At 51.2% G+C, this 24,084-nt stretch overlaps 1 protein-coding gene across 2 annotated transcripts in view; it reads left to right on the plus strand.

Moving 5' to 3' along the window:
- The first annotated feature begins 31 nt into the window (after window positions 1-31).
- Window positions 32-24,084, plus strand: part of MORN5 (MORN repeat containing 5) — a 29,412-nt gene continuing 5,359 nt past the window's right edge. Inside the window, exons 1-4 of one of the 2 annotated variants that reach the window (XM_045468147.1) lie at window positions 32-187; window positions 3,650-3,797; window positions 5,399-5,510; window positions 9,122-9,253. In XM_045468147.1, coding sequence (XP_045324103.1) covers window positions 141-187; window positions 3,650-3,797; window positions 5,399-5,510; window positions 9,122-9,253 — 439 coding nt within the window. In that variant the 5' untranslated portion in view covers window positions 32-140. Of the gene's footprint in view, window positions 188-3,649; window positions 3,798-5,398; window positions 5,511-9,121; window positions 9,254-24,084 lie in introns of those variants that run through there. The other variant, XM_045468148.1, reaches the window with a different exon arrangement.

Genomic DNA, 24,084 nt, shown 5'->3' on the forward strand with positions numbered 1-24,084 from the left:
AGAGCGTGCGCAGTGCCTGGAAGGCCTGTGGGGTCTGTGGGCGGGGCTCCGAGCCGGCCCCGCCCATCTTGGTTGTCATAGTGCGGCGGGACGCACTGAGACTCCAGGATCCCAACCGCTGGAAGCTAGAGGCTGGTGTCATGGAGTACACGGGGAGCCAATATATTGGGGAATATGTAGACGGGAGGTAAGGGCCTCATCTGATTCACTATGTCTTAAATCTGTGACTGGTTAAAGACGGCTGCCTTTGCAAAGCACTTTGTACCAGGTACTTTCACAAACTTCGGGACAACGCTTTCAGATGTGATTGTTTATTTCCATTTTACAGTTCAGAAAAATGAGACCCAGTGAAGTAAAATGACTTGCTCAAGGACACATATAATAAGCAGCATAGCTGAGATATATTCATTCCATATATACGTGTGTGTTTGCTATCTGCAGTTTTAGATTTGGGGATAAAAAATACTAAAAAATGTCAAGATCCTTGCTCTCATAGAGTTTACAGTTTAGTTGGTGTATGGCCAATAAACAAAGAAATGGGAAGATAATTTCAGATAGTGGCTTTGCCTGAATCCTCTCCTCCCCACAGCAACCCTATGAGATAGATACAATCCTCATTTTACAGATGGAAAAAGTGAGGCTTGGAGTAATTATGTAACTTGCTCAAAGTCACCTCATTGGCATTTGGCAGGTCAGAGATCAAAACCCAGGTCTGACTCCAAAGCTCATGAGCTTTCTATGGAGCCCTGCTGCTGGGCTTCTACAGAGGACATGGCCAGTTGGGATTGTCCTTGAAGGCTTTCTGGAGGAGGAAATATTGAAGATGGGCCCTGAGGATTGGGTAGGATTTAGGTGGGTAGAGATGCAAGGTGAAGAATGTTTCCGGGCAGAGGAAGCAGCATGAGCAATAGTTCAGAGGACTTATAGGGGGAAGAGCAAGCAGTTCAGTTGGGCCGGAGTGTAAAGAGAGTGGGGGCCAGAGCTGGAAAGGTGGGTCTGTGCTCTGGCATACAGAGATCTGAGTACTGTGCACAGTTCTGTGAGTGGGAGGAGCCACTGATGGATAGATCCTTTGTAGGGCTGGGCATTAGGAAATCTAATTTACTTTGCACTGTATCTCTCCTCATAATGCATATGTCACTTAGTAAATGTTGGCTGAAAGAATTCATAAAAGAATGAAAGTAAGAAAAGAAAGAAAAAAAGGAAGGAAAAGGAAAGAAAGGAAGAAGGAAAGAAAGGAGGAAAGAAAGAAAGAAAGAAAGAAAGAAAGAAAGAAAGAAAGAAAGAAACTTGTGATATGGTAATCATGTCCTCACTATGGATTGAGGTCTTTATCTCTTCTTTTTAAAAAAATAAATGTAATGTTTATTTATTTTTGAGAGGGAGAGGGGGAGAGAGATGGAGTGTGAGCAGGGGCAGAGAGGGAGGAAGACACAGAATCCGAAGCAGGCTCCAGGCTCTGAGCTGTCAGCACAGAGCCCGACATGGGGCTCAAACTCATGAACCACAGTGTAATGACCTGAGCCAAAGTCGGTGGGTCGTTTAACTGACTAAGCCACCCAGGCACCCCTGTTTGTTCTTTTTAACTTAATTTGAATTTATAATGAAGGCTTTTTGCCTTGAATGAATAAAAGAAAAATGGGAGGGAAGGAAAGAGAGGAAGAGAAGGGAAAGAATGAGGGAGGGAGGCAGAGTGGAAATAGAGAGATCAAGTCAGAGCCCATAGTTGTCCCAGGAAGAGGTAGCAGGACCCTGAACCAAAGCAGAGGCAGTGGGGCTTCAGGAAAGAGAGAGATGTATAAGTTCGGGAATTTACGTTGTCAGGACTTGGCAACTGATTGGCTCCCAGTCCCACTCAGAGACTGCCTCCAATCCCAACTCAGTGCCTCGCTCTAGGCTTTGAACCTGGAGGATTCTGGTACCATTCGTGGAAATTGAGAACTCTGAGAAGGGGCTGCTCTGGAGAAGGAGAGTATGAGTTTCATTTGGGGAGAGCTGGAGATGCCTATAGAAGGTCTGAACAATGAATGTCCAGTTTGCCGTTTAAAAAAAGGGAGCAGGGTTCTAATCTCAGAGAAGGGTTTTGATGGAAACGGAAATGGTAGATGTGATTTCAAGCAAAGAGATAAAGGAGAAAAGGCATTCTCTCTCCTCTCACATCTCGCAGTAGAATAAAAGCAAAATCATTTTTGAGTTCTTACTCTATATTGGGCATTCTGCCATTGTTTCATAGCTATTATTTCATCCAATTATCTCAACTTTGGGGAGGAGTATTGTCATTATCCCCATTTTGCAGAGGAGAAACTCAGGCTCATCAGAGAGGTGAAGGGGCTTGCCCAAGGTCACACAGGCTCAGAGGTGGAGCCAGGCCTGGATCGGGCCTGGTGACCCCAGGTCTACATGGCTCAGGAACTGTGCTTCAAGCACAGTGGCATCTTCTGCCTTCTGTCATCTGCTCTGTCACTGCACCCTTCTGTTTCCATTCCTTACGCAGCGGATGTTTGCAGAGCACCTGTGTGAGCAGAATCATGATTCCAAGAACTAAGGATACCAAGGTCTTCATTAAGAAGCTTCAGTGAAATAGGGGATACAAGGAATACAAGTACAATGCAAGGCAGAAAGTGCTGAGCATCCAACGGAAGTACACACAAAAGCCTAAAGAAGTTCAAAGTTAGAAGAGGTGACTTCCAGCTAGCAGGGAGGAATAGAGAAGGAATACAGGAACGAAGAAATGAAGGAAAGTGTCTTTCTTCAGCACTCCCTGGATGGAAGACCCGTCACTAGGAAAATCATTATACATTATCTGAGTTGATCTTGGGCATTAATCTCAGTCACTTTCACACATGAAATGAGTGGTCAGCTGGTCAAGCTGGGCATCCCTGCCCTGTGCTCCTGTTAAGTGCCTGTCTTTCCCCCACATGACAATTACCACACATTATGTATTTACTTCATTGTGTCCCCCACTAGACTGTGAGCCCCCTCGAGGGGCGGGGGGTTACTTCGTATGCCTTGATCATTGTTGTGACCAGGTTGTACCCTGCAGACCAGACTCACCACGTATGGTAGGTGTTGATAGATTAGTGGATGCTCTGGAAATATCTGTTGGAAAAAAGGGAAGGAAGGAAGGAAAACAAAAAGGTTTAGGGAAGTCTCCAAGATGATACAACCGGGAAATGGTGAGATAAGATTCAAGCCTATGTCTCCTAAGTTTCATCCTTCTCCAAATTCTCTGCAAGTGGTATAGAGGGCAGGGGTAGGCTGATCATGGGGGACAGGGAAGACCCAGAACGAGCTGCCAGGAAACCTGGCCCTAGTCTCTGCTTCACAGTGCTGTGTGGCTTTGGGCACATCCCTCCCCTCTCTGGGCCTACCAACGGGTGTGTCGGGGGAAGTGTGAACTCCAGGACAGCCTGTAGGTAAGGTGGAAGACCGAGAAAACTGCACCCGCCCCCACCTTCAACAACACAGACCCTCTCATTTTTTAATTTTTGAGGGAACCGAAGAAAAAGTTTGGTTTTGAACAAAATATTACTGGGACGGTAACATCAGAGGACCCTGAGGATGAGGTTCCCACTTGCTCGCCTGTGCCTGTCAGCTCTGATCCTCCAGCCGCCAGGCACGGTTCAATCATTTCCCTTTGTCCTTGCAGGATGGAGGGCGAAGCCGAATACCTCCTCCCTACCAAAACAAAGTATGTTGGGGAAATGAAGGACGGCATGTTTCATGGCCAAGGAACCCTGTACTTCCCCAACGGGAGCCGCTATGATGCCATTTGGGAAAAGGGACTGGCCGTGAAGGTGATCAGCCTGAGGAGGGGAGGTTGCAGAGAGCAAAGCCTTGGACAGGAAAATCCCCCACTACGGAGCACCCTGACCTCTCCATCCAGTGCCCACCTCCTTCCATTCCCTCTTCTCCCTTCCTACTGATCTCCCAGGGTTCTGGAATCCTCTCCTCTGGATCCAGAAGGCCCCTGGAGAGGCCATGATGAGTTTGAATCCTGTTGTGCCACTAACTGTGTGACCTTGGGCCCACGACTTCCCCTATAAACTGGGGACAATAGTTGTACATCATATTGCTACTGTAACAAATTACTACAAACCCAGTGCCTTAAAACAACAGAGATGTGTTCCGTTACAGTTCTGGAAGTCAGAAGTCTAAAATAGGTCAGCAATGCTGCATTCCTTCCAGAGGCTGAACGGGAGAATCCATTTCCTTACCTTTTCCATCTTCTAGAAGCTTCCTGCCTTCCTGCATCACTCTGACTTCCGCCTCCATCATCACCTTTCCTTCTCTCTGCATTTTCCATCATCTCATCTTCTATCTCTCTGGCCCCCTCGCTTCCCTCTTATAAAGACCTTAGCAATTATACTGGGCCCACCCAGATAATCCAGGAAAATCTCCCCCATTTCAAGATCCTTAACTTAATCACACCTGCAAAGTACCATTTGCCACATAGGGTTAACATTTTTACAGGTTCCAGCATTTATGTGTGGATATCCTTGGGGAATCGTTATTAGCCTGCCAGAATAGTACTAGCCACTTCCTAGGGTGGTTGTGAATGCAAATGAGGTGATATCTCTAAGCCCTTTGCTCAGTACCTGGCATAGAGTTGGCACTCGGTGTTAGGTCATAGGACTGCTGCTGTCCCGGTACTGGTATCATGGCAAACATCTGACCCATCTAATCCCACCTAGTATTTGTGGGCCATGAATACAGTTGAGGGAGCCAGTGCAATGTCCTGATTTATACGGGAGAACAGTTTTCTCTGAGGAAAGGTCTATTGCTGTCATTGGTTTTACTAATAGCCACCATAAGAAGGTTAAGAAACATTCCTCGTTTTACAGCTTGGAGACTCTAAGCCCCAGGAAGGGGATATGACTTATCCAAGGTCACACAGTGAATTAATAGTATCGGAATTTCCACCTATGTTTCCTGATGCCCAGGCCAATGCGACCTCTACATCCTGGGGATTCCTTCAGCGCTAAGGCAGCAAAAGCAGAACGTACATATTTGGACAAAGGGCTATGACTGATGGCCATGACCTTTTCAGCTACGACTGAATGCTTACTCTATGCCAGGCACTGTGCTAGATGCTTTGCCAGTACTATCTCATTGAATCGACCCTATGACGTATATATTCTGATCACGCGGTTTTGCAAACGAGGAAACCACGGGCTCGGTCATCTGCCCAGCATTGCGCAGTGAGTTGCCACATTTTGAGTGCCAGTCACAGAGAGCCCAGCACTGTAGCCATTCCTTCTAATCATCGCAGCCATAATGGCTGTGATAGTTATCACTTCTCTTCTGCGGCAATAAGAAAGCCACCTCTCCCCTTGACATCCGTCCTTCTTGGCAGGAGGGCAGCCTCATGCCTGCACGCATGCTCCTTGTCTTCCAGGGCACGTACACCTTCTCGGACGGGCTGCAGTACGACGCCGAGCACTGGCATTACTGCGACGGCTATGACCGGAGGTTTTACACCGAGATCTGCTGTGGCTTGAAGCCTGCAGGTACCTGGGCACCCGCCCTTTTCTTCACACCCAGACGGAGAGGGGAACGAAGGGCCGTGGCCTATTGAAGGAACCCAAAAGAGAGGAGGCATTGAGCAGAGGCCGCAGGACACAAAAGAGCCAGGTTGTAGAGCCAGAAAGACCAGTCCTCACATCTCCAGCTGGGGACCATAGGCAGGGCGTTCACAGCTCTGTGCCTGAGTTTCTCTCCTGCGAAATGGGACTATAGCATCATCCACCCCACAAGTGTGTTGAAAGTAAGATAAGGCATGTGTAGGGTTTATAGCAACGTCTTGCTCACGGTGGGCGCACGGTCCATCTCAGCCACGTTATTCCTAGAACCAGCTGTAGCACAGAAATCGAGCAGCACCGAAGGAGCACGAGCTCCGTGTATCAAGTGCTAGCTGGGGCTCTCCAGAATCTCCAGATGACCCTGCCGTGCCTGCCGGTCTCATCCCATGTTGTACTGGAGGAGGCCGAGGCCCAGGGGTCCAGGCACGCTTCCCAGGAGCGGAGCTCCCAGGGGGCCCAAGTCTTCCTCTCTGCGTTCCCTGTATCATCAGAAACCGTGCTCCGTCACGGAGGGTTACGTTTGGGCCTAGACTCTGGACTCAGACAGCAGCCACTTAAGGGGCTCCTCTGTGTCTCGGGGGCTTGTGCGAGGTCCGCTGCACCTCAAGAGCATAGTTTCTGACACGGCTGAGACAATGCCTTCAGAATGACACGTGGGACAGTGACTTTTCAAATTATAAGAATAAATCCTAACTTAGGAGATGATGGGGTGTAGTTGACAGAGCCTGGAGCTGGAAGGTCTGGGTTTGAGTCCTAAATTCCCTGTCAATAGCTGGATGAGCCTGGGCAAGTCAGCCTCCATGAGGGCAGAAACCTCCAGAAAGCACCCAGGGTGGAATCAAACCTGGCTCAAACCGTGGCTATGTCACCTTGAATCAGTTAGTTGATCAGGCGAGCCTTCTCTCCCTTTGTCTCCTTTGTCGGCTCCTCCCCCCACCCCAGTTATTAATTTGGGGGTTCCCAGGGCTCTCCGTCCTTAAGCCCTATTCTGTTATCCTTCTGTACCCTATCCCTAAACAAGCTGATTCGCTTCTAAGCCTTCATTTATACCATCAGCTTCCAATGGAAATCAAAATCCCTGAGCCCCGGGTTCCTGCAGCCAACTTCCCCAACACCTGTGTTTGTCATCCCTCACTTTGTCTACACTGAACTCGTTACCTTCCCCACCAGCCCCTTCTCCCCCCGTGATTGCTCCCTCAGAGACTGTCGCTCCAGCCCACCTAGATGGGCTGAGTCCTGCCTTCTTTCCCCATGTACAAGCAACTACCTGGTCCTAAGTGGATTCTACCTCTTAAATATATTCATTCATGTGTTCATCACATAATCCCTTACCCGAGATCTAGGTTTGACTCACTCTGGGCCATTCTACACTCTGCAGTCACTCTACCCTCATCTTTGAGGAACATGACTGGGATTGACACTCCCCCGCCCCCACCCCCACCACATACTCGTCAGTGCCTCCTCGCTACCCTCAAGATAAGGTTCCAAATTCTTAAAATGACCTGCATTCTCTCGCTCCTGCTGCTGTCCCCAACCTCATCCCACACGACCTGCCTTTCTCGGATAGTCTCTCCTCCTTCGCCATACTGGCTATACCTCTATTCCTTGAAAAGACCATGATCTTTCCTACTGTTCCCTCTGCTGGGAAGCTCTAACCCCTCACTTCACCCCGAGAACCCCTTCCCATCCTTCAGGTTTCAGCCTCATGCCCCTTAGCCTGGGGTTCCTTCCCTGAATTCCCAGACGAGGCAGGGTCTCCCTGTGGCATACTGCAGAGCAGCCGTGGCTGTGCCCAGAGCTCTAACATGAGTGCACAGAGTCTCTCTTCCCGAGTCGACTGAGCTCTATGAGGGCGGGGGGTCAGTCTTATTCACTGATGTGTCCCCAGTGCCTGGCACGTTGCTGAGCACAGAGTAGGCATCAGAAAAGAGTTACACAGGGAGGATGATACTGACTTCACAGCAGGGAGAGATGGGGGTGTGGGAATTAAGGCAATGACACTGAATTTCCTGAGTACCTACTCTGGGTCAGACAGTGGCTGGACCGCCGGGGGCCTGAGAGCAGAGGGCACAGTCTCTTCCTACCAGGAGCTGCCCAGCTAGATGCCACTGAAGAACCTCGTAAACGGCTCCTCCTGGGCTAGTTATGACAGGGCCTGGACTTTGTCACGGGCTCATCACCCTGACTGAAGCCTGTAGGCAGAGAGAGAGCCCCTGGCCACAGACACTCAGCTGTCACATGGAGACACTCAGCTGGTTTTGTCAGAGGTGGGGCTCGTAGGCAGTGCGGTGACCTTCCTGGCATCCTTCCTTCTCCTCCAGCAATTCCCAACACAGCAGCTTGATCCTAAGTACCCACTGCCTGCCCACGTCACTGGGAACTTGGCCGAGCTCCGCGACAGCCGCCTCTTAGCCTCAAGGGTGGGGGAAGCTTAAGGCTGCCCCTCCTCCTCGCTGAGTATCTGTGAGACGGCACTGGCATGAGGCTCCGGGGAGAGAATGGCTGGAGAGTGTTCGGCACGGAATAACTGCTCCGTAACCATTAGCCAATAATACACAGAGGGGTTATCGTTAACCAACATAGGAGCAGCTGTGCGCAGGACTGAACCCACGCCCCCACCCCCACCGCCTGCCGCGAGCCGTGAACATGGTGCTCTGCTCAGTGGGCGTCCAGCCCTCAGTCCAGAGGACAGGGAATTACAGGAAACACACATTAGAAAGATCCCTAGAAGTTATTTATTCCAACCTTGCACCCATTACTCAGGCCTCAGCCTTCCGAGATACACAACACGCAGGGCAGTGTGACCTATAAGGGGCACCACCTCCTCTTGAGCTCCTGGTGGTTTGGACGCCCCTGGTCCTGTCAGCGGTGCCCGGGACATCAGCGGATTAACCTGTAGGTTTCACGGCCGGGTGTCTAGCTGCTTCCTAGCTGGAGAGTCTTGGGCAAGTTACTTGACCTCTTTGAGACTCGGTTTCTTTATCTGAAATGGGGCCACTGGATGCTGTGAGAATTAAATGACACTGGCAGGAGTTAACGAATTTCCAGGCACAAGATAGTCACTCACTAAATGGCAGCTGTTGTGGTCATTTTGGTAAGAGTCAAAATTCTCCATTCCTGGATCCTTGCCCACCCGACGCATTTCTTCCTACGGTTCTCCTTACATATGCCCTGCTCCACACGGTTTCCTGAGGAGGCCATCCTTCTGCCAGACATGCCTTTCTGTCCACATGGCTGACTGTGATGCACCCTCACGGTCTCTCTGCCTCCACAGCCTATGCCCTTTGGCCTGGTGTCCCTAGAAATGGAGGATGGGGTCAAGGAAAGAAGTTGCGCGTCTAGTCCCCAAGACCCTGCTCACAGAGCCGTTTTCAGGAAGCTGCTCTCGGGCACTGCTCCTGCTGCCCTGAGTCGGGAGTGTTCAGCCCAAGGGCCGTAGCAGATACTCACATGAGCAACCAGCCAAAAGTGGACGTTAGGGAGACCAGGTTTAGATTTGGCCTCGGTAGTGAGCTGATTAGCCACTGTATCTTTTCAAGGGATCTCTCAAGTCACCAATAGGGACCCGCCTAGAAAAATCCCGGAAGGCTGTTACGATTGTGGAGATGGCTTCTATGACCCGGTCACAAGGATAATCAAAGACTATAGGAACCGCTTTTTGAGAAATGCAGGTATGTTCATTCTGACACGCTGTGGCACATGTTTTCTCTCCTCTCATTTACCCACAGGTTTGTGCATATGTGTGCACACACCTGTGTGCATTTGGTGAGAAAGAAACTTTTGCTGATAAAAGCCAAAAATTATTATCTGTTTCACAATTGGGAGTTCTTACGGCTGACAAGTCTGTACGATACAGTCATAGAATGAGGCAAAGGACACTTGTGGTTAACTGTGACTGCAGATAAGTATAGCACGAAAAGGATTAAAGTACATATTTTTGCGTGCTTCCCTTCGACTCGTATTTAATGAGCACCTACTAAACGCTAGACACTACAGGCACCAAAGCTGGACACCAACCCCCTTCCTCATGGAGCTTATGTTTTGACAGGTAGCAGACAAGCACCAGAAAGGGTTGATCGCATCATGGAATAAGCCCAGTAAAAGGGGAAAACGTGGCCCCAGATTGGGGCAGGGGGAGAGGTGAAGGCGGGGAGTCCCAGGGAGGTGGGAGGGATGCTGTGGGAGCACAGAGAAGGGATACCTCGTCCAGAATTGGAAATTCAGAGGGTTTCAAGAAGGAAGTGACAGCTAAAATGAGACCTAACGAGTAACTGGGAGTCGGCCACAGGGCATGGGGAGAGGTTTTCCAGAGAGGAAATAGCACAGGTAAATGTCGAGAAGGTGAATGATACCATGTGGTCCCAGAATGCTGGTTGGCGCCCTCAGCCATGGGAGTACCTTGGAGGATCCAGGACCTCAGCTGGTGAGCGGACACAAGCTGATCAGGCTTATGGTGACCAAACTCAGAGGAGGCCAGTGTACAAGTAAGGACACTTTCCTTTAACATGGTGATTCGGAACCTTTCACTTTCCTAGAGACACAGTCCCACTAGGAATAACAAGAACAATGGACCCTCTTCCTAGAAAAACGTGTGTGCACACACATAAACATGCATATGCACACACACATGCGTGCGCACACACATTTTGCATATAGTCTTAAGGAGTACTTCTTAAGACCCGGGTCAAGAAACCCTGCTCTAAAATCAGAACGAAACTTCCAGGGAGACCAGGAGGCCTGGGCTGGCTGATGAGAGCCTCCTCTCCCTACAGGGGCATTTACTCAGGGAGTCGGTGGTCATCAGAAAGTTGCCTTGTGGTGCTGAAGTAAGAGGAAAGGGAATGGTCAGCTGATCTTCTGGCTGAATCCTGGAGCGGAAATAGCGCTACCCCACGGGGGGCTACTGCGGGGAGCGTGGCAAATGTTCACATTCCACGTCTCCTGGCAGTTTGCTTTAATGACTTCCCATTTGCCATTGACAGGGTAGATTCTGTAGAACACTCATTCTCCTGGATGTTAATAGGCTCTCTATGAAGTTTCTTGATTGAGTAAGCTAAAGAGATACTGAGTGAAACAATGCTCAACAATTTCATTTATTGAAGGGCTTCTCAGGGCCATTAATATGCTAATATACTTTGTACTTTTCCTTCCCAGCACTTATTTCAACTGTAATTAAAGCCTCATTTGTGTGATTAATTGCTTGAACGTCTGTTCCACTAGACTGTAAGATCCATGTGAGCAGGAACTCTGTCTCTGTATCAGGCAAGGTCCAGACAGGAGGACAGAGTGAACTTCGTATCAGGAAATTAGTTAAATAGATATTGGAGTACTGAAAAAGCATCGAGGTGACAGAATAAATAACTGCAGGGAGCGACTACTACCTCAAGAACTGGGGGAGGAGCCGGAGACTGGGCTAGTAGAACCTAGAGGGTCAAGACAGGGCCCCCCAGAAGCAGCAACCCAGACCTCTGGGGAGGGGCCGCTGCCCAGCGGGGCTTCTGGAGAGAGAGCCATAAAGCGGATGGTAGGATCCCGGGGAGAACTGTAAACTGGAAGTGAGTTGGGCCGCATTGCTGACATTGACACTGACGCGAGCAACCAGCAACACAGAAAAGAGAGTGTTCCCCTCTGCGTCCACGCGCCTGGCAGCATCTAACTGGGGGCCAGCCGGCAGAGCAGAGATGTGTCCCACAGCTCGGTCCCGACTGCAGAGTGAGAATAGAATGGTAGGTTTGGAGCTGAGGGTTAGCAGCTCGGTCACTGGCACAGTCCCACCGCCCTTTGGTTGTTGTTTGGCGTCCATACTTACTTTTCTGTCCTACAGACGTAACACGTTCGTGCCCTTCTGTGTGACTCGTTGTGAGGAGCCTTCATACAAATGCAAAGATGCTCTCACCTTCCTTCCTAAGGGGGGAGTTCCTCCCCCCTCCCTCTGGGGCAAGTCCTGGGGATGAAGGGCGATTGAGCAGGGGTGAGGGGGACTGACCACCTGGCTGGGATACAGGGTGTCAGTCAGGAAAAAGGTATCATAAGTGATAGGTCTTAAAGAATGAGCAGGGCTTTTGTTAGCAAGGATGTTGGGGAAGAGCATTCCATGTAGAGGGAACAGCATATGCAAAGACACAGAGGCATTAAAAAAAAAGGCATGGCATGACTAGGGAATCAGAAATTGTGGTTCCCAGAATCCTACCAAGCCATGCTTGGTGATAAAATTGAAAATGCATCATGGCACAAACAGATAGAGCACTGAGGATTTTTAGGGCAATGAAGTTACTCTGTATGACACGACAGGGATGGCTCCATGTTGTTACACGTTTTTCCGGCCCCGTTGAACCTACGCACCAGAGTGAACCCGAATGTAAACTTTGGACTATGAGGTGTCGGTGTAGCATCCCCAGAGGCACCCGCTCTAGTGGAGAATGCTGACAATGGGAAGGCCACGCATATGTGGGGGCAGAGGGTATACACAAAATTTCTGTGCCTTCCTCTCAATTTTGTTGTGCATCTAAAACTGCTCTGGAAAAAAACAATAGCCTTTAAAAATGCATCGTGAGAAGGGAAGGCCATTCTTAGGAGTTTTGGAGAAGGATGGACACCGATGACTGGCCCACAAACCCTTAGTGGTTAGTTGCCGTGGCTCGGACTCTGGGTTAGGCAGCATCATAGAGTCTTCTCTCAGGGAGCAGGAGAAACCGACAGTAAATCAGGGTTGCCACAAGAAAACCTAGTAGGTCCCTGGAGGTCAGGGTCAGTGGGCCAGCAAGATTTCCCGGAAAGAGCAAGATCTAACGGGAAGCCTAAACAAGAGCAGACACGTGCAGCCGGGTTGGGAAAAGTGTTAGAGGCAGAGGGAACAGCACGTGCTAAGGATAAGATGTGGGAGATCGTTGCCTATTTAGGGGCTACAAGTGGTTTGGGAGCATGAGACAATAGTATGTCGAGGGAAGAAATGTAAGAGAGGAAGCCCCAGGGGTGGGAAGGGGAAGAGCAGTAGGGGGAACAAGGGAGGGTAGTGTAGTGACTGATTCATCATTTGGAGAGATTTCTCTGGTTGCATATTGGGAAGGGGCCAAAGGGGGTAAAATTAGATCGGAAAGATGGCAAGATGGCAAGAGAGGAGCACCTGAAGGGCTTCGGGCCCCAGTGCTCTGTGCCAGAGGCCCAGGTTCCGAGTCCGGGCCCAGCTCTCGGGCTGGCTGCTGGCTGACCCTGGGCCAGTGCCTTCCCTCTCTGGGCCCCTGGCTCTTCATCTGTAAAATGAGGGGGTCAGGCTGGATAATTCCTAGGGTCCTTCCAACCTTAAGAGTCTGCGATGGAGGAGAAAGGTAGCCAAGGGGTATTTTGGTCCTGATATTATAGGACAGATCGAGCTTGGAGCGTCCTGAAAACCACTAAAAGGAGTCTCTGTGTATGGCCACCTAGTCATTACCTTTGACTCACCTCACCCTGCCAGGGACTGATCCGGACTTCTGTCCATCTCCTGTTTTCTCCGGGGCCCTTTCTCCCCTGCATTCTGGTCTGCCCCCATAAACAGTGCTTCCTGTTGGCCTCCTGAAGGTACAGGGCTGCCGGCCGTGCGGGCCTAAGGTGGTGCCTGAGGCCATCCCAGAATAAACAGAGTGGCCTGAGCCACTGCTATTACGAAGTACATGCCACCTCGGCTGGGTCAGGGCCGGGGACGCTCTTTTTATAGGAGGTCACAGGCTAGGGCACCAGCAGGAGGGTCGCCTTTGGTTCACCCTCGGGCCTCTCTGGAAGGCCCCGGCTCCTTCCCTGCCTCGCACTGGCTTCACCCCCCAGACTTGACGGGAAAGCCCTAGCCCGCTGAACTACGAACCATGCCTGACAACCCCGGGTTTGCTAGACTTGGGTTTTGAGAATGCCTTTCTTACCTGGGGAGGATGTACCTGCTCGCCGGAATCGGATGAGAATTTAAATCTATCCTTCCACTCACCAAAAAGCCTTTGAGCGTCCACTGTGTGATGGGCTTTGGGGATCTGAGCAGGCAAGCGTTCTCACAGACTGTGGCTCTCAAACCTTTGGACCCAGGCCCACAGTAAGCAGCAACGCACATCACAACCCAGTACACACAAACACACACACACACATTTGTATGTATTCTTTGTACACATGATGTACTAGGATATTTTCTATTTTAATTTTTTAAGTTTATTTATTTATTTTGAGAGAGACAGAGGGCAGGAGAGGGGCAGCGAGGGAGACAGAGACTCCCAAGGAAGCTCTGCACAGTCAGCGCAGAGCCTGATGCGGGGCTCAAAGTCACGAACCGTGAGATCATGACCTGAGCAGAAATCGAGAGTCGGACGCTTAACCGACTGAGCCACCTAGGTGTCCCTATTTAATTTTTAAAAATCCTGGTTGCTAGGCACTGAGTGGATTTCACAACCCTCGTGAAGTTTGGGACCAACCATTGATAGATCGTTGTCCTAAGCAGCCTTCCCTGACCAACCTCCTCCCGTCCCCTCTGTCTCCTGCTCCGTTGGGTTAGGTGTCTCTCCTCCATGCCCCACCAGCCTCCCTAACGGCACTTAGCCCATAACTGCGGAAGCATCTTTATTTGACTAGCTCCCCCGCTAGACCAGCAGCTTCTTGAGGGCAGGGACCAGGTGACTATGTCTGATTTATCACCGGGTCCCCCAGCACCTCACACAGGTCCCCAGACTTGGAGCTGATTAAATGTTTATGGAAGAAAAGCAGGTGGGCAGGCAGAGGACCTGCCTACAAGCCCCTCATATTCTTCAACAAATTATACAATATTCAGTCCCCAGCACGTAACAGACAACTTATTATTGTGAATAGTAAAAACAATCCATTGTATTTCTGCACACCTCCCAAGTTTTCAAAGCTGCTTAAGCTTTGAAAAGCTTAAAAGCTTACGCATCAAAGGTCTCAAAGCAGCAACCCTCTGGCCCAATCTGGTCTGCATGGTCTGTGCTTGGCTGGCCTGTGTACCTACTTGGGGCATGTACCGCCCAGGTCCCCACCACTCCCTGCTGTCCGAGCCCCAGTGGCGTCAGTCATTTCTGGTGCCCACCTTAAAGCTTTTGGGCTCAGGAGCACTGCATCTCAGGTGGACTTCCCACGCATCCAGTGAGCTGGGAACGCGTGTGGCCTGGCGTTAGGGAACTAGGTCTCCAGTAGTGAATGGCAGACGACAGACTGCTGGAGGTGAGGCCGGATGCAAACCCGCTCCTGTCTCACTGCAGGTCCGGTGGTCTTCCTACTGCACTTTGCTGCTGCCTTTGTTGGGACCATAGAACCATGAGAGGTAGCAACTCAATGCAGGCAGTATTTCCAATCAATACAGCAGACACGAAGCAAAACAGAGACGGAGCTAGGACTTGCCTCCCATGGGAAACTGGGAGAGGTCAGAGAGAGAGCCTGGTGTGGTGGTTAAAAGCCCAGGATCTGGAATCCACACGTCTGGCCGCCCTCTGGTCCTGGATCCACCACTGGCTAGCTTATTCCTTGTCTCCTTTTGGAGGCTCAGTTTCCTCATCTGTAAAATGGGCCTTCTGGTAGTACTTAATCTGGAGATTAGGGAAAATGAGATTAAGTGTGTAAGACACCTGGCCCAGTGCTCGTGTCCTGTGGTTGGCGGTTGTGACTGGTATCATAGTGATTACTGACTCAGGCTGGAGGAGAGGGAGGCCCTGGGATTTGCTGAGGTTTCTCTGGGTGCTGGGGGGACAAGGAGGCTGCCAGGAGAAACGAGCCTGGATGTGCCACATCTGTCTGCCTCCTTGGGGGTTTTGCTTGGGAAACGAAATACTGCCGAAACACTGGGCCCTGCAGGCCCTTGACTGTGGCCTTTAGAGCCTCCCGGCTCATCTTGCACCGTCCTGTCTCTTCCACCCCATGTTCCAGCTCAGCCAGACGAGCTGCTTCCACCGATAAACACACCTGTGTTCTTACCTCATGTCCTCCCCCAGCCCAGGATGCCCTTCCCCCTCCTCTCCACCTGCCACGGTCCTTCACACCTCTCTGTGGTTGGCACGTGACAGGAGGCCACGGAAGAATGGCATGGGACACTCCCGGAACATCCACAGCTCAGGGAATGGAGGGGACCCTTGCCAGCCCCTTGCTAAGCACCGTACCTGCTTATCTCCTCTGCTCTTTCCTGCCATCCCAAGTGGGTCATTCTTAGGAGCCTCGGTTTGCAATGAGGACACCTGGTCTTAGATAGGTTGATACATTGCCCCCGGTCAGACAGCCAGCCGGTGACAGAGTCGGAGACGAACCCAACTCTTGCCCACATTCTGTTCTTCTTGGCTTTGTGTCCTGGTTTATTCTTTACTCGGTCATCTCCCTTCCTTGACGGAGCCATGGCTCATTCATAGTTGTTCCTGCAGGAAGCCCAGGCCCTGCCCCCCACTGGAGCTCTGCAATGTTCCTAAATGAACGAAAAGGTCCATTGTAGAGTCTTAAGACAAAAACACCACCATCCCCAAAGTGAGATGCTACGTTATTTGATAAAGGGTCCTTTACACACTGTGGGCCAATAAGAAAGCATTCGAAGATACTGGGGATAATTACCCTTAATATGGTGGGAAATTGGGAGATTAACCCTTACCCTCCTCCCCGTCCCTGTCATTCTGCTCAGGATGGATAAGCCAGGGCCACGTTAGCGGTTTGTACGTGTGTCTCTTCGTGTGGCTGTGGCTTGCCTCCACGTTACTGGTAGGAATCATTTGCAAAATAACTGCACCACTAATCCTTACTCCCTCCCCGCAATTAATGACACCCCATGCGAGTGTCTCAGATGAAAGGCACATTATTAATATTCAAAGGAAAAAACCCTCGTAACCATTTTAACATATACAACTAACAATGAACTAAATTTGCTTTGTGGAAGACAGAGAGTGAGCATCCCAAATTAGTTTATGTAAAAGCTGAAATTCTTCCCCGAAAGGTCTCAGTACCATCCTCAAAGAATATCCTGATCATCAGAAATGCCGTCAAGATTCCCGCCAACATTATCCCCTTTGTTGTCTGAAATGTCGAATCAAGCACATCTGGCAAATGTCCTAGAGCTCACAAATCTTTCAAACAGCGTATAATTCCCAATGGTTAAAGAGATAACGCCACCGCTTAATCGTTCTGCTCTTCAAAATAGCACCAACTTTCCTTCAATCAGAAACAATGGCCTTGGCTTCTTAAAAATATCACATACCAGTGATTATTTGCAGAGAGGGCCCCTTTGCGTTTGAACCTGTGGGTTCCAGACAGAATTCAAAATCAGGATCACAAGCCTCATTTGAATGTGTGCTCAGTTAAATGGACAGCAGGGGGAGGAGTATGAATTGGGGTCCAAAAAAGAGACCTGGTCTGTGTGATCTGGAGTCTTGGGGAGGTGACGGCTGGCTTCCCCCTCACGCTATGGTGATGTGGTAAGCTGGGACATTGAGCATTTACCGTGCCCCAGACACCCAGCTAAGAGAGCGGGGAGTGTTGCCGTGATCCCTGCTTGACAAGTGCGGAAACGGAGGCTCGGAACTGAGGCTAGAGAATTTCCCCCAGGAAATGGCAGGAACCAGGATTCACATTCGGGCTCATCTGCCTCCAGAGGTTTATCCTCTTCTCCCCACTTTACCAGGCCAGCTCCCAGGTCATCTGTCCAAAGAGGCACCGGTGAAGAGCTCCCAAACGTTGTTTATCTACTTCCCACCCACCTTTAGAAGGGTTGCAGAGCGAACACTTGGTCTTCCAACATTCCTCTGGCATTATTTTTTTTAACTTTTACTTATTTTTGAGAGACAGAGAGAGACGGAGCATGAATGAGGGAGGAGCAGAGAGAGGGGGAGGCAGGAATCCAAAGCAGGCTCTGAGCTGTCAGCACAGAGCCCGACGTGGGGCTTAAACCTACAAACTATGAGATCATGACCTGAGCCGAAGTCAGACGCTTAACCAACTGAGCCACCCAGGTGCTCCTCCTCTGGCGTTATTAAACAGTTGAAAATCGGAAGCATCCCAGATGTCTAAGAGGAGGGAACTGAGTAAATAACACAAGGTGTATTCTTATAATATACACACTGCAGTCACTAAAATGGCAGTCAAGTAATGGATCCGCTGAGATACGAAGGTACCTTATTTTATTTCTGGAGGAAAAGCAGGACAATAAAAACAACCAGCATTTCCTGAGTGCTTCCTATGTTCCAGGCACCGGTTTGAGCATGTCGCGCCATTTATTTTATTTTGTTTCATCTAATCCACACGGTAACCCTGTGAAATGGTTGTCTCCATGACTCCCACTTTGTGGATGGAGAAGGCGAGGTGAAATGCTTTGCCTGAAGTTACACAGGCCTGGAACTTGACCCCAGGTCTAGCTGACTCGAGGCTAAAGATGGCAACTGAGCGGGTTCTGGAGTTTCCTAGTGAAAGGAAGGAAGGAAGGAAGGAAGGAAGGAAGGAAGGAAGGAAGGAAGGAAGGAAGGAAGGAAGGAAGAAATGAAGGAAGGAAGGAAGAAATGAAGGAAGGAAGGAAGAAATGAAGGAAGAAAGAAAGAAATGAAGGAAGAAAGAAAGAAATGAAGGAAGAAAGAAAGAAAGAAAGAAAGGAAGGAAGAGAAAGAGAGAAAGAGAAAGAAAGAAAGAAAGAAAGAAAGAAAGAAAGAAAGAAAGAAAGAAAGAAAGAACGAACCGGGAACCTTCCTTGTGACATGGCAGTGGTGGTCTTTTCCCCCTAAGATCGTTCTCCGCCCACTTCTTTGCTCCAAAACTGGCCAAAGAGCAAGACTTTCAGGGCCACGGACAAACCAAGACTAATTTCGAGGCCACTGTCTTCATCTGACAGGTGAGAAACCTGGGACCTGCGGAGGGTAAATCACCTGCCGGGCCTGCTCAGCCCACGCGTGGTAGTGTCCTGCTGGGGCCCCGCTCCCACCAGCAGCCAGGCCTCCTTCCACAGCAGACTGCGGCTGCCTGTCCACAATGCTTCTCCCGTGGTCTCGGCAAAATGGCCCAGTGAGTCTCCAGCACAGGCCCTCCCGCCGTCATCTCTCCGCGACACAAAAGGCAATTTGCCCAAATGTTATAATCACCTGGAGGCTGGCACGCAGGGGCATCCCTGCCTTATCTGTGGTATTGTTAGCAGCGCCATAATGACAGCTTTGTGGGGGGATAATATCACACTTGTAACTGCCAAATAAAATGCCTGCACAGATCACACATCCCTGCCAGCAGACTCGGGCATCTGCTTTAAGCAGAAAGGGGAGGAAGGGAAGTGATGAGCATTGAAAGCCTCTCCTGGGCCAGGGACTTGCCACATCCTGATCCTTTGAGGAATATATCATCACCTCTATTTGGCAGCTGGGGAAACTGAGGCTCGCTGACGGATGCAGCCAGTAAAGGAAGGACTCAGAATTTGAACCCAGGCCTCTCTGACACCAGAGGCCATACTCTGGACTAGGATAGGCTGTGGCCTTTTCTGAATCTTGAACCCGTCTGAGAGCCAAAGCTATAGAACTCCCCGGAGACATACACGTGAACCCACCCACAGAATTTTGCCTACAGAGGGCGGAGTCAGCTCCGGGGAGGTCTCGGCTCCGGGACTAACAGCCTGCCCGGATTACTGCCTCTCCCTGAGCTGCGAGAATTGCCCATTGCCCCCTCTGTCCCCACCCCAATTCCAAGGGCCCTGGAAATTCCCCTTCCAGCCCTCGTGCCCATCAGATTCTGGTAACAATAAGTCCCCCACCCCCACGGCAACCTCCTGGAGGCATCCAAAGGACACAGCTTCCCCTTCCGTGGCTGGAGTCATCCCCAGGGTTGGCCAGCATAATGGTTTGTTTTGTCTCCTTTAATAGAAGTGAGAGCAAGGCCAGAGCCCAGGGGGCAGGACCTTCGTGTACCTTCCTCAGCCCAAGCTCTGGAACTTGAGGCAGTTGGCTGAAAATCCTGCTTGACCTCCTGGAAAAGGATGCAGGTTTCCAAGCAGGGCTTTAGAATTGGACCGTCAGACCCCTGCTCTGCCATCTGTGTGATCTAGAGCTCGTCTCTTCTCTGAACACTGGTTTCCTCCTCTGAAAAGTCTGGGGAGAATAGGACCTTCCTTACAGGGTTGTGGTGAGCATTACTGAGATGACACAGGGGACACAGCAAAAGCTGTGCCTGGCCCATGAGGAGCTTAAATTACTGCAGGGTGATTACTCACACCCTGGGGGGGGGGGGGAGGATGTTGACGGGGGCGGGGGGGGGGTGGTCCTAACTCCACGTCCAAAGGGAGGAGCTGGCATCTCAGAGGCTAACTGTCCTCTGGCCTCCTCCCACCTGCTTTTGATGTAGATTTCAAGACTTGGCTGGAGGCCTGCAGGTCCCAGGATCTCTCTATCCAGCCCTTGGCATCATTCCTCATCCTCATCATTTCTTATCCACCTGGAGCCCAACACTTCTACGATTCCCCCCAGGCACGGGTCTTCACCGACCCTCTGCTGATACCAGGGTCTCGCTGGGGGGCCAGACTCTGCGTCTGCCCCTCCAAACCAGCATGGGGCGGGGGAGGAAGCCGAGGCATGCACAGTCACAAGATCTGGATGGGTGCTGTCTGGACAGAAGCCCAGGGCCTTTAAGGAGCCTCAGTGTACAAGAGACTGTAGCAGACCTCCTACCCCTCAAAATATAGTTCAGAAATCAGAATCACATAAACCATAAAATAAGTGTCTGGAAAGAAGTCCAGCAAAATTCTGTATTCCTATGGGGTTTATGTTCATGTTTAATTCGAAATGTCACATACGAGGTTCTTTCTCCCAAACACTGGGAGCGCCCCTGTTTCACTGCTTCCAGGAGCCAGAAGCAGTGTGCCTGAGGAGCTGAGCACCAGCGTGCCCCAAGTGTAGTTGAGATGCTGTCCTGAAAAAGGGGGTGTTTGGCTAGGCCTTAAAGGATGGGAGATGGATTTTGCTGATGGAAGGGAAGGAACAAAGCACAGAGATGCAGGGACACCGGGTGCTCCAGACAGAGCACCTGAGACTGGCTCTTGCGTTGGGCGACAGAGGAGGAGTCAAGGGAGGACTCCCTCAAGTGGTGATGGACAGACTGGGCTTTGACAGGTATGTAGGAATACATCCTTGCTGGGCATTCAAGGCGCGGGGACCCAGTGCAGGGTGGAGAGAGCCTTGAATGCCATCCTTCAGACGGTGAGGGCTAAAGGCATGGCAGTTACACAGACGTTTGTCAGGGAAGTTCATAGTGGCCGAGGGCTGCAGGTCTGGTGATAAGACTCGGGTATGCCCCTGTGCCCACCCAGTGGCTGAGGGAGCTTGGGCAGATGACAACACCTCTCTGAGCCTCAGATCCTCACCCGTCAAACAGGGATAACAGTGACTTTCCAAGATTCCTGTGAGGATTGAGCTCTAGTCTGCTACTGAGTCCTGCAGATAACCTTGACACCCTGCTGGCTGCCCCCACTGTCAAAGCCTTAATTCAGCCCTTAGCATCTGCCAGCTGGAGGACAGAAGTCCCAACCGCCAGGCCTGTCCCCTGCACACAGCTGGAGAGCAGGAGTCAAAGACTACGGGCCCCAGGCTAACTGAGTGACCTTGGCCTTGGCACATTGTTTCCCTGAGCGGCCTGTGTATGGTGGCTGGCCGTCATGAACACAAATCACAAATTCGATTACGGGTGCTTGAAAGCCAGAAGTGGGGCAGTAAGAGGAATGGAAATACAAGCTGTGGTGGTGGTTCGGCACCCTCCCTCCACTCGCTCCCTGGGGACGTGGGGAGACGTGAATCTGCGGGTCTCTGGCCCCTTGTGCCTCCTGCCGCCGTGTGATCACCTTGCCACACACAGGATGATTCTAGTATTCAGGGATATGTATTTTTTAACCAGTTGTCTGTGCTTTTGGGCCTCGACAGCAGAAAGGACTCTCTCTTCCAACAGTGTCAGAATGCTAACTTCTCGGTGCTTACTGCGATGTCCTTCCCCAGCACAGGGCCTATCTAAGGGATTCCCAAGGGTCGTTATAGCTCAGGGCACTTTTCCCTTCAGCGACCGAATGGAGCACCTAAAACTCCTACCTGAGACAGCACCAGCTGTGCCTACGACAGATGTTTACGAGGACTGCGTGCGATCAGGCACGCGAGGTGCAGGACTCAGCATGTAGCTAGCACGTGGAAATGCTCCCTAACTCCAGGTGGCCGTACTCCTGGGACTCCCCTCTCCCAGGCACAGCCCTAATCCAGCCCTAAGCCTGACTTTGGAGGCCTCACCCCCCTCATTTGAACATATTAAGACAAAATGTATCCACACCCCCACATTGAATATGTATTTTTTGCTGTTAAAACTTTGAAAGGACTTTTAAAACTTTGCTTGGCAAATTATTGGACTATTAGCCTGGCTGTGACTTCTAGAGAGCCGTGTGCATACTGGAGAATTCTTGCAAAATGAGGACAGCAAGCCTACAAACTGATTTCAAGTGTAATAAAATTGTTTTGATTTCTAAATTTAATAATTAAGCCTGAATGCATTAATCATAACATTAATTTCAGTTTTGCATCTTCTCTTTATTTTAGAGTCAGTTGTTCTCTCCAAACCTCTCACATTTGAATAGGCCTTGAAAAGCTGTGGGTGCTGGGCCCTGTGTCTCTAGTTCCCCAGGGGGTGAAGCAGGCTGGTTTAATCCACCCCCCACCCTTGACCCCTCCACCCACCCAGCCCAGAATATGCTCTTTTGCAGAGAAAACCAAGAGCGGCCCCAAGGTCTCCCCTCCTGCCCCTTGGCGGGCTCTGCCTGGGCAATGACCCCTTAGTCAATATTGGCCATACCATGGCCTTGGCCTCTGGCCACCAGCCCTGCCAAGCAAAGTTCAAAGCCTCTTTCCTGTCAGGAGTTGTGCCGAGGAGGTGCTGCGGGCGTTGCCGCCCTCACTGCGGGCCCTGGCTTTGCTCAGGGCCTTGGCCCTGCCCCACAGGCTCTCACAGCCCTGCATTTGCACAGAGGGTGGGGCCGAGCTTTGAGGGTGGCACTGCCCACTGGCTGGGGCGCCAGGGTTACCAGGCACCTCCCACCCCCGCCTGGAACCACAGTTCACCCAGGGGCCAAGTGAGAGTGCGTGATGACCCCAGGAAAAGAGGGTAACCCTCATGACAGAGCCCGACACTGTGGACGAGCACTGGGCTGTCACCGAGGGATGGATGTGCCCCCTCCCTTAGCACCTGATCAAGCACACGCTGACTTCAGGTAGTCACACACTGTCACTCACCCAGCCAGACACCGAGCACCTCAGGCACAGCCACGTGCACACTCACAGCGCACACCTATTCACGCTTGCACATGCCCATTTGTGGCCGTGCACACACAGCCCGAGTGTGGCTTTTGCACCAGCACAGTGAACCCTTCCCCTCTGCCCTGGCAGATGAAGTGGGGCGATTTATTTCCCCTTCGAGTCTCAGTTTCTTGTCTTCAATGGCGACGCCCTGTGTCACTCCCCGTGGAGAGGACAGACATGACCCTCTTCCCACAGAACCAGGCACCTCCTAGGTGCTCTGCCAGTGTGAGCCTCCTCCCCTCTCCTGAGGCTAAGGTGCCTGGTTTCATCTCGGTCCCCTCCCTTTCCCAGCGGGAGGGAGCTGCATAGCCACTGACCGCAGGTGTGCTAAACCCAAAGGCACGCCAAGAAGTAGCAGAATCCGGCTTGTGGGCGCCCGATAGCCCGCATCCGCCCATTTGCCCTCCCTGGGCTCACCTGCCTCAGCCTGCCCGCCTCACTTTGAACAAAAATCATTAGCTGAGCTGTGCTTCTTGATCCTTATGATGCTGATCCTTGTGTAAAGACCTCCTCCGCCTCTCCCCCCAGGTCCTCCCTTCATCCCCGCTGGGAACCAGAAATCCCAGGGTGTTCTGAGAGAGTCACTTAACACTCTCTTGAAGGCATGCAGTTAGGGAATGAAGGCCCATCGAATGGTGATCATGGCTCCTACTTCCTGGGTGCCAACCTGCTGCCTTTCATGCTGGCTCTGCAGGAGGTCTGATTAAACCCCCCGTATAGACAAGGAGCCCAGCTCAGAGAGGGAGAGTGGCTCATCCGGGTCACCCAGCAAGTTGGCGACAGGGCTCAGCAGTGGACCCAGAACTCCTTCCGGCCTATGCCGTGCTGTCACGTGCACCCTGAAGTCTCACCTCGCAAAGACAACTCCTGGCTTTCTTTTGGTTTTTGGCATTTCCTGCGTACCAGGTACCGTGCTAAGCGCTTTGCAGGAACGAGCCCAAGTAAACCTCACAGGAAGTCTTCCAGCGGGCACTTTGTAGAGAAGGAAATGAGACCCAGAGAGGTATGAGGCCACCTGCCTGAGGTCACAGGGCTAGTGGCAGCCAAGCTCCAGTGCCCGGGCCCTTAACGGCCATGCTGCCTCCTCCCCGCCAGCCATCTGGGGGCTCCTATTGCCCTCATCTGTTGGGACATCTTCAGGATCTCTTCTCTCCCTGCACCGCGCTGACCAACGGATTGCACTGATGACACCCTCAGTGACCTGGGCCCTGCTTGTG

This window comes from Leopardus geoffroyi, chromosome D4, assembly GCF_018350155.1.
Source record: "Leopardus geoffroyi isolate Oge1 chromosome D4, O.geoffroyi_Oge1_pat1.0, whole genome shotgun sequence".
Classification (NCBI taxonomy): domain Eukaryota; kingdom Metazoa; phylum Chordata; class Mammalia; order Carnivora; family Felidae; genus Leopardus; species Leopardus geoffroyi.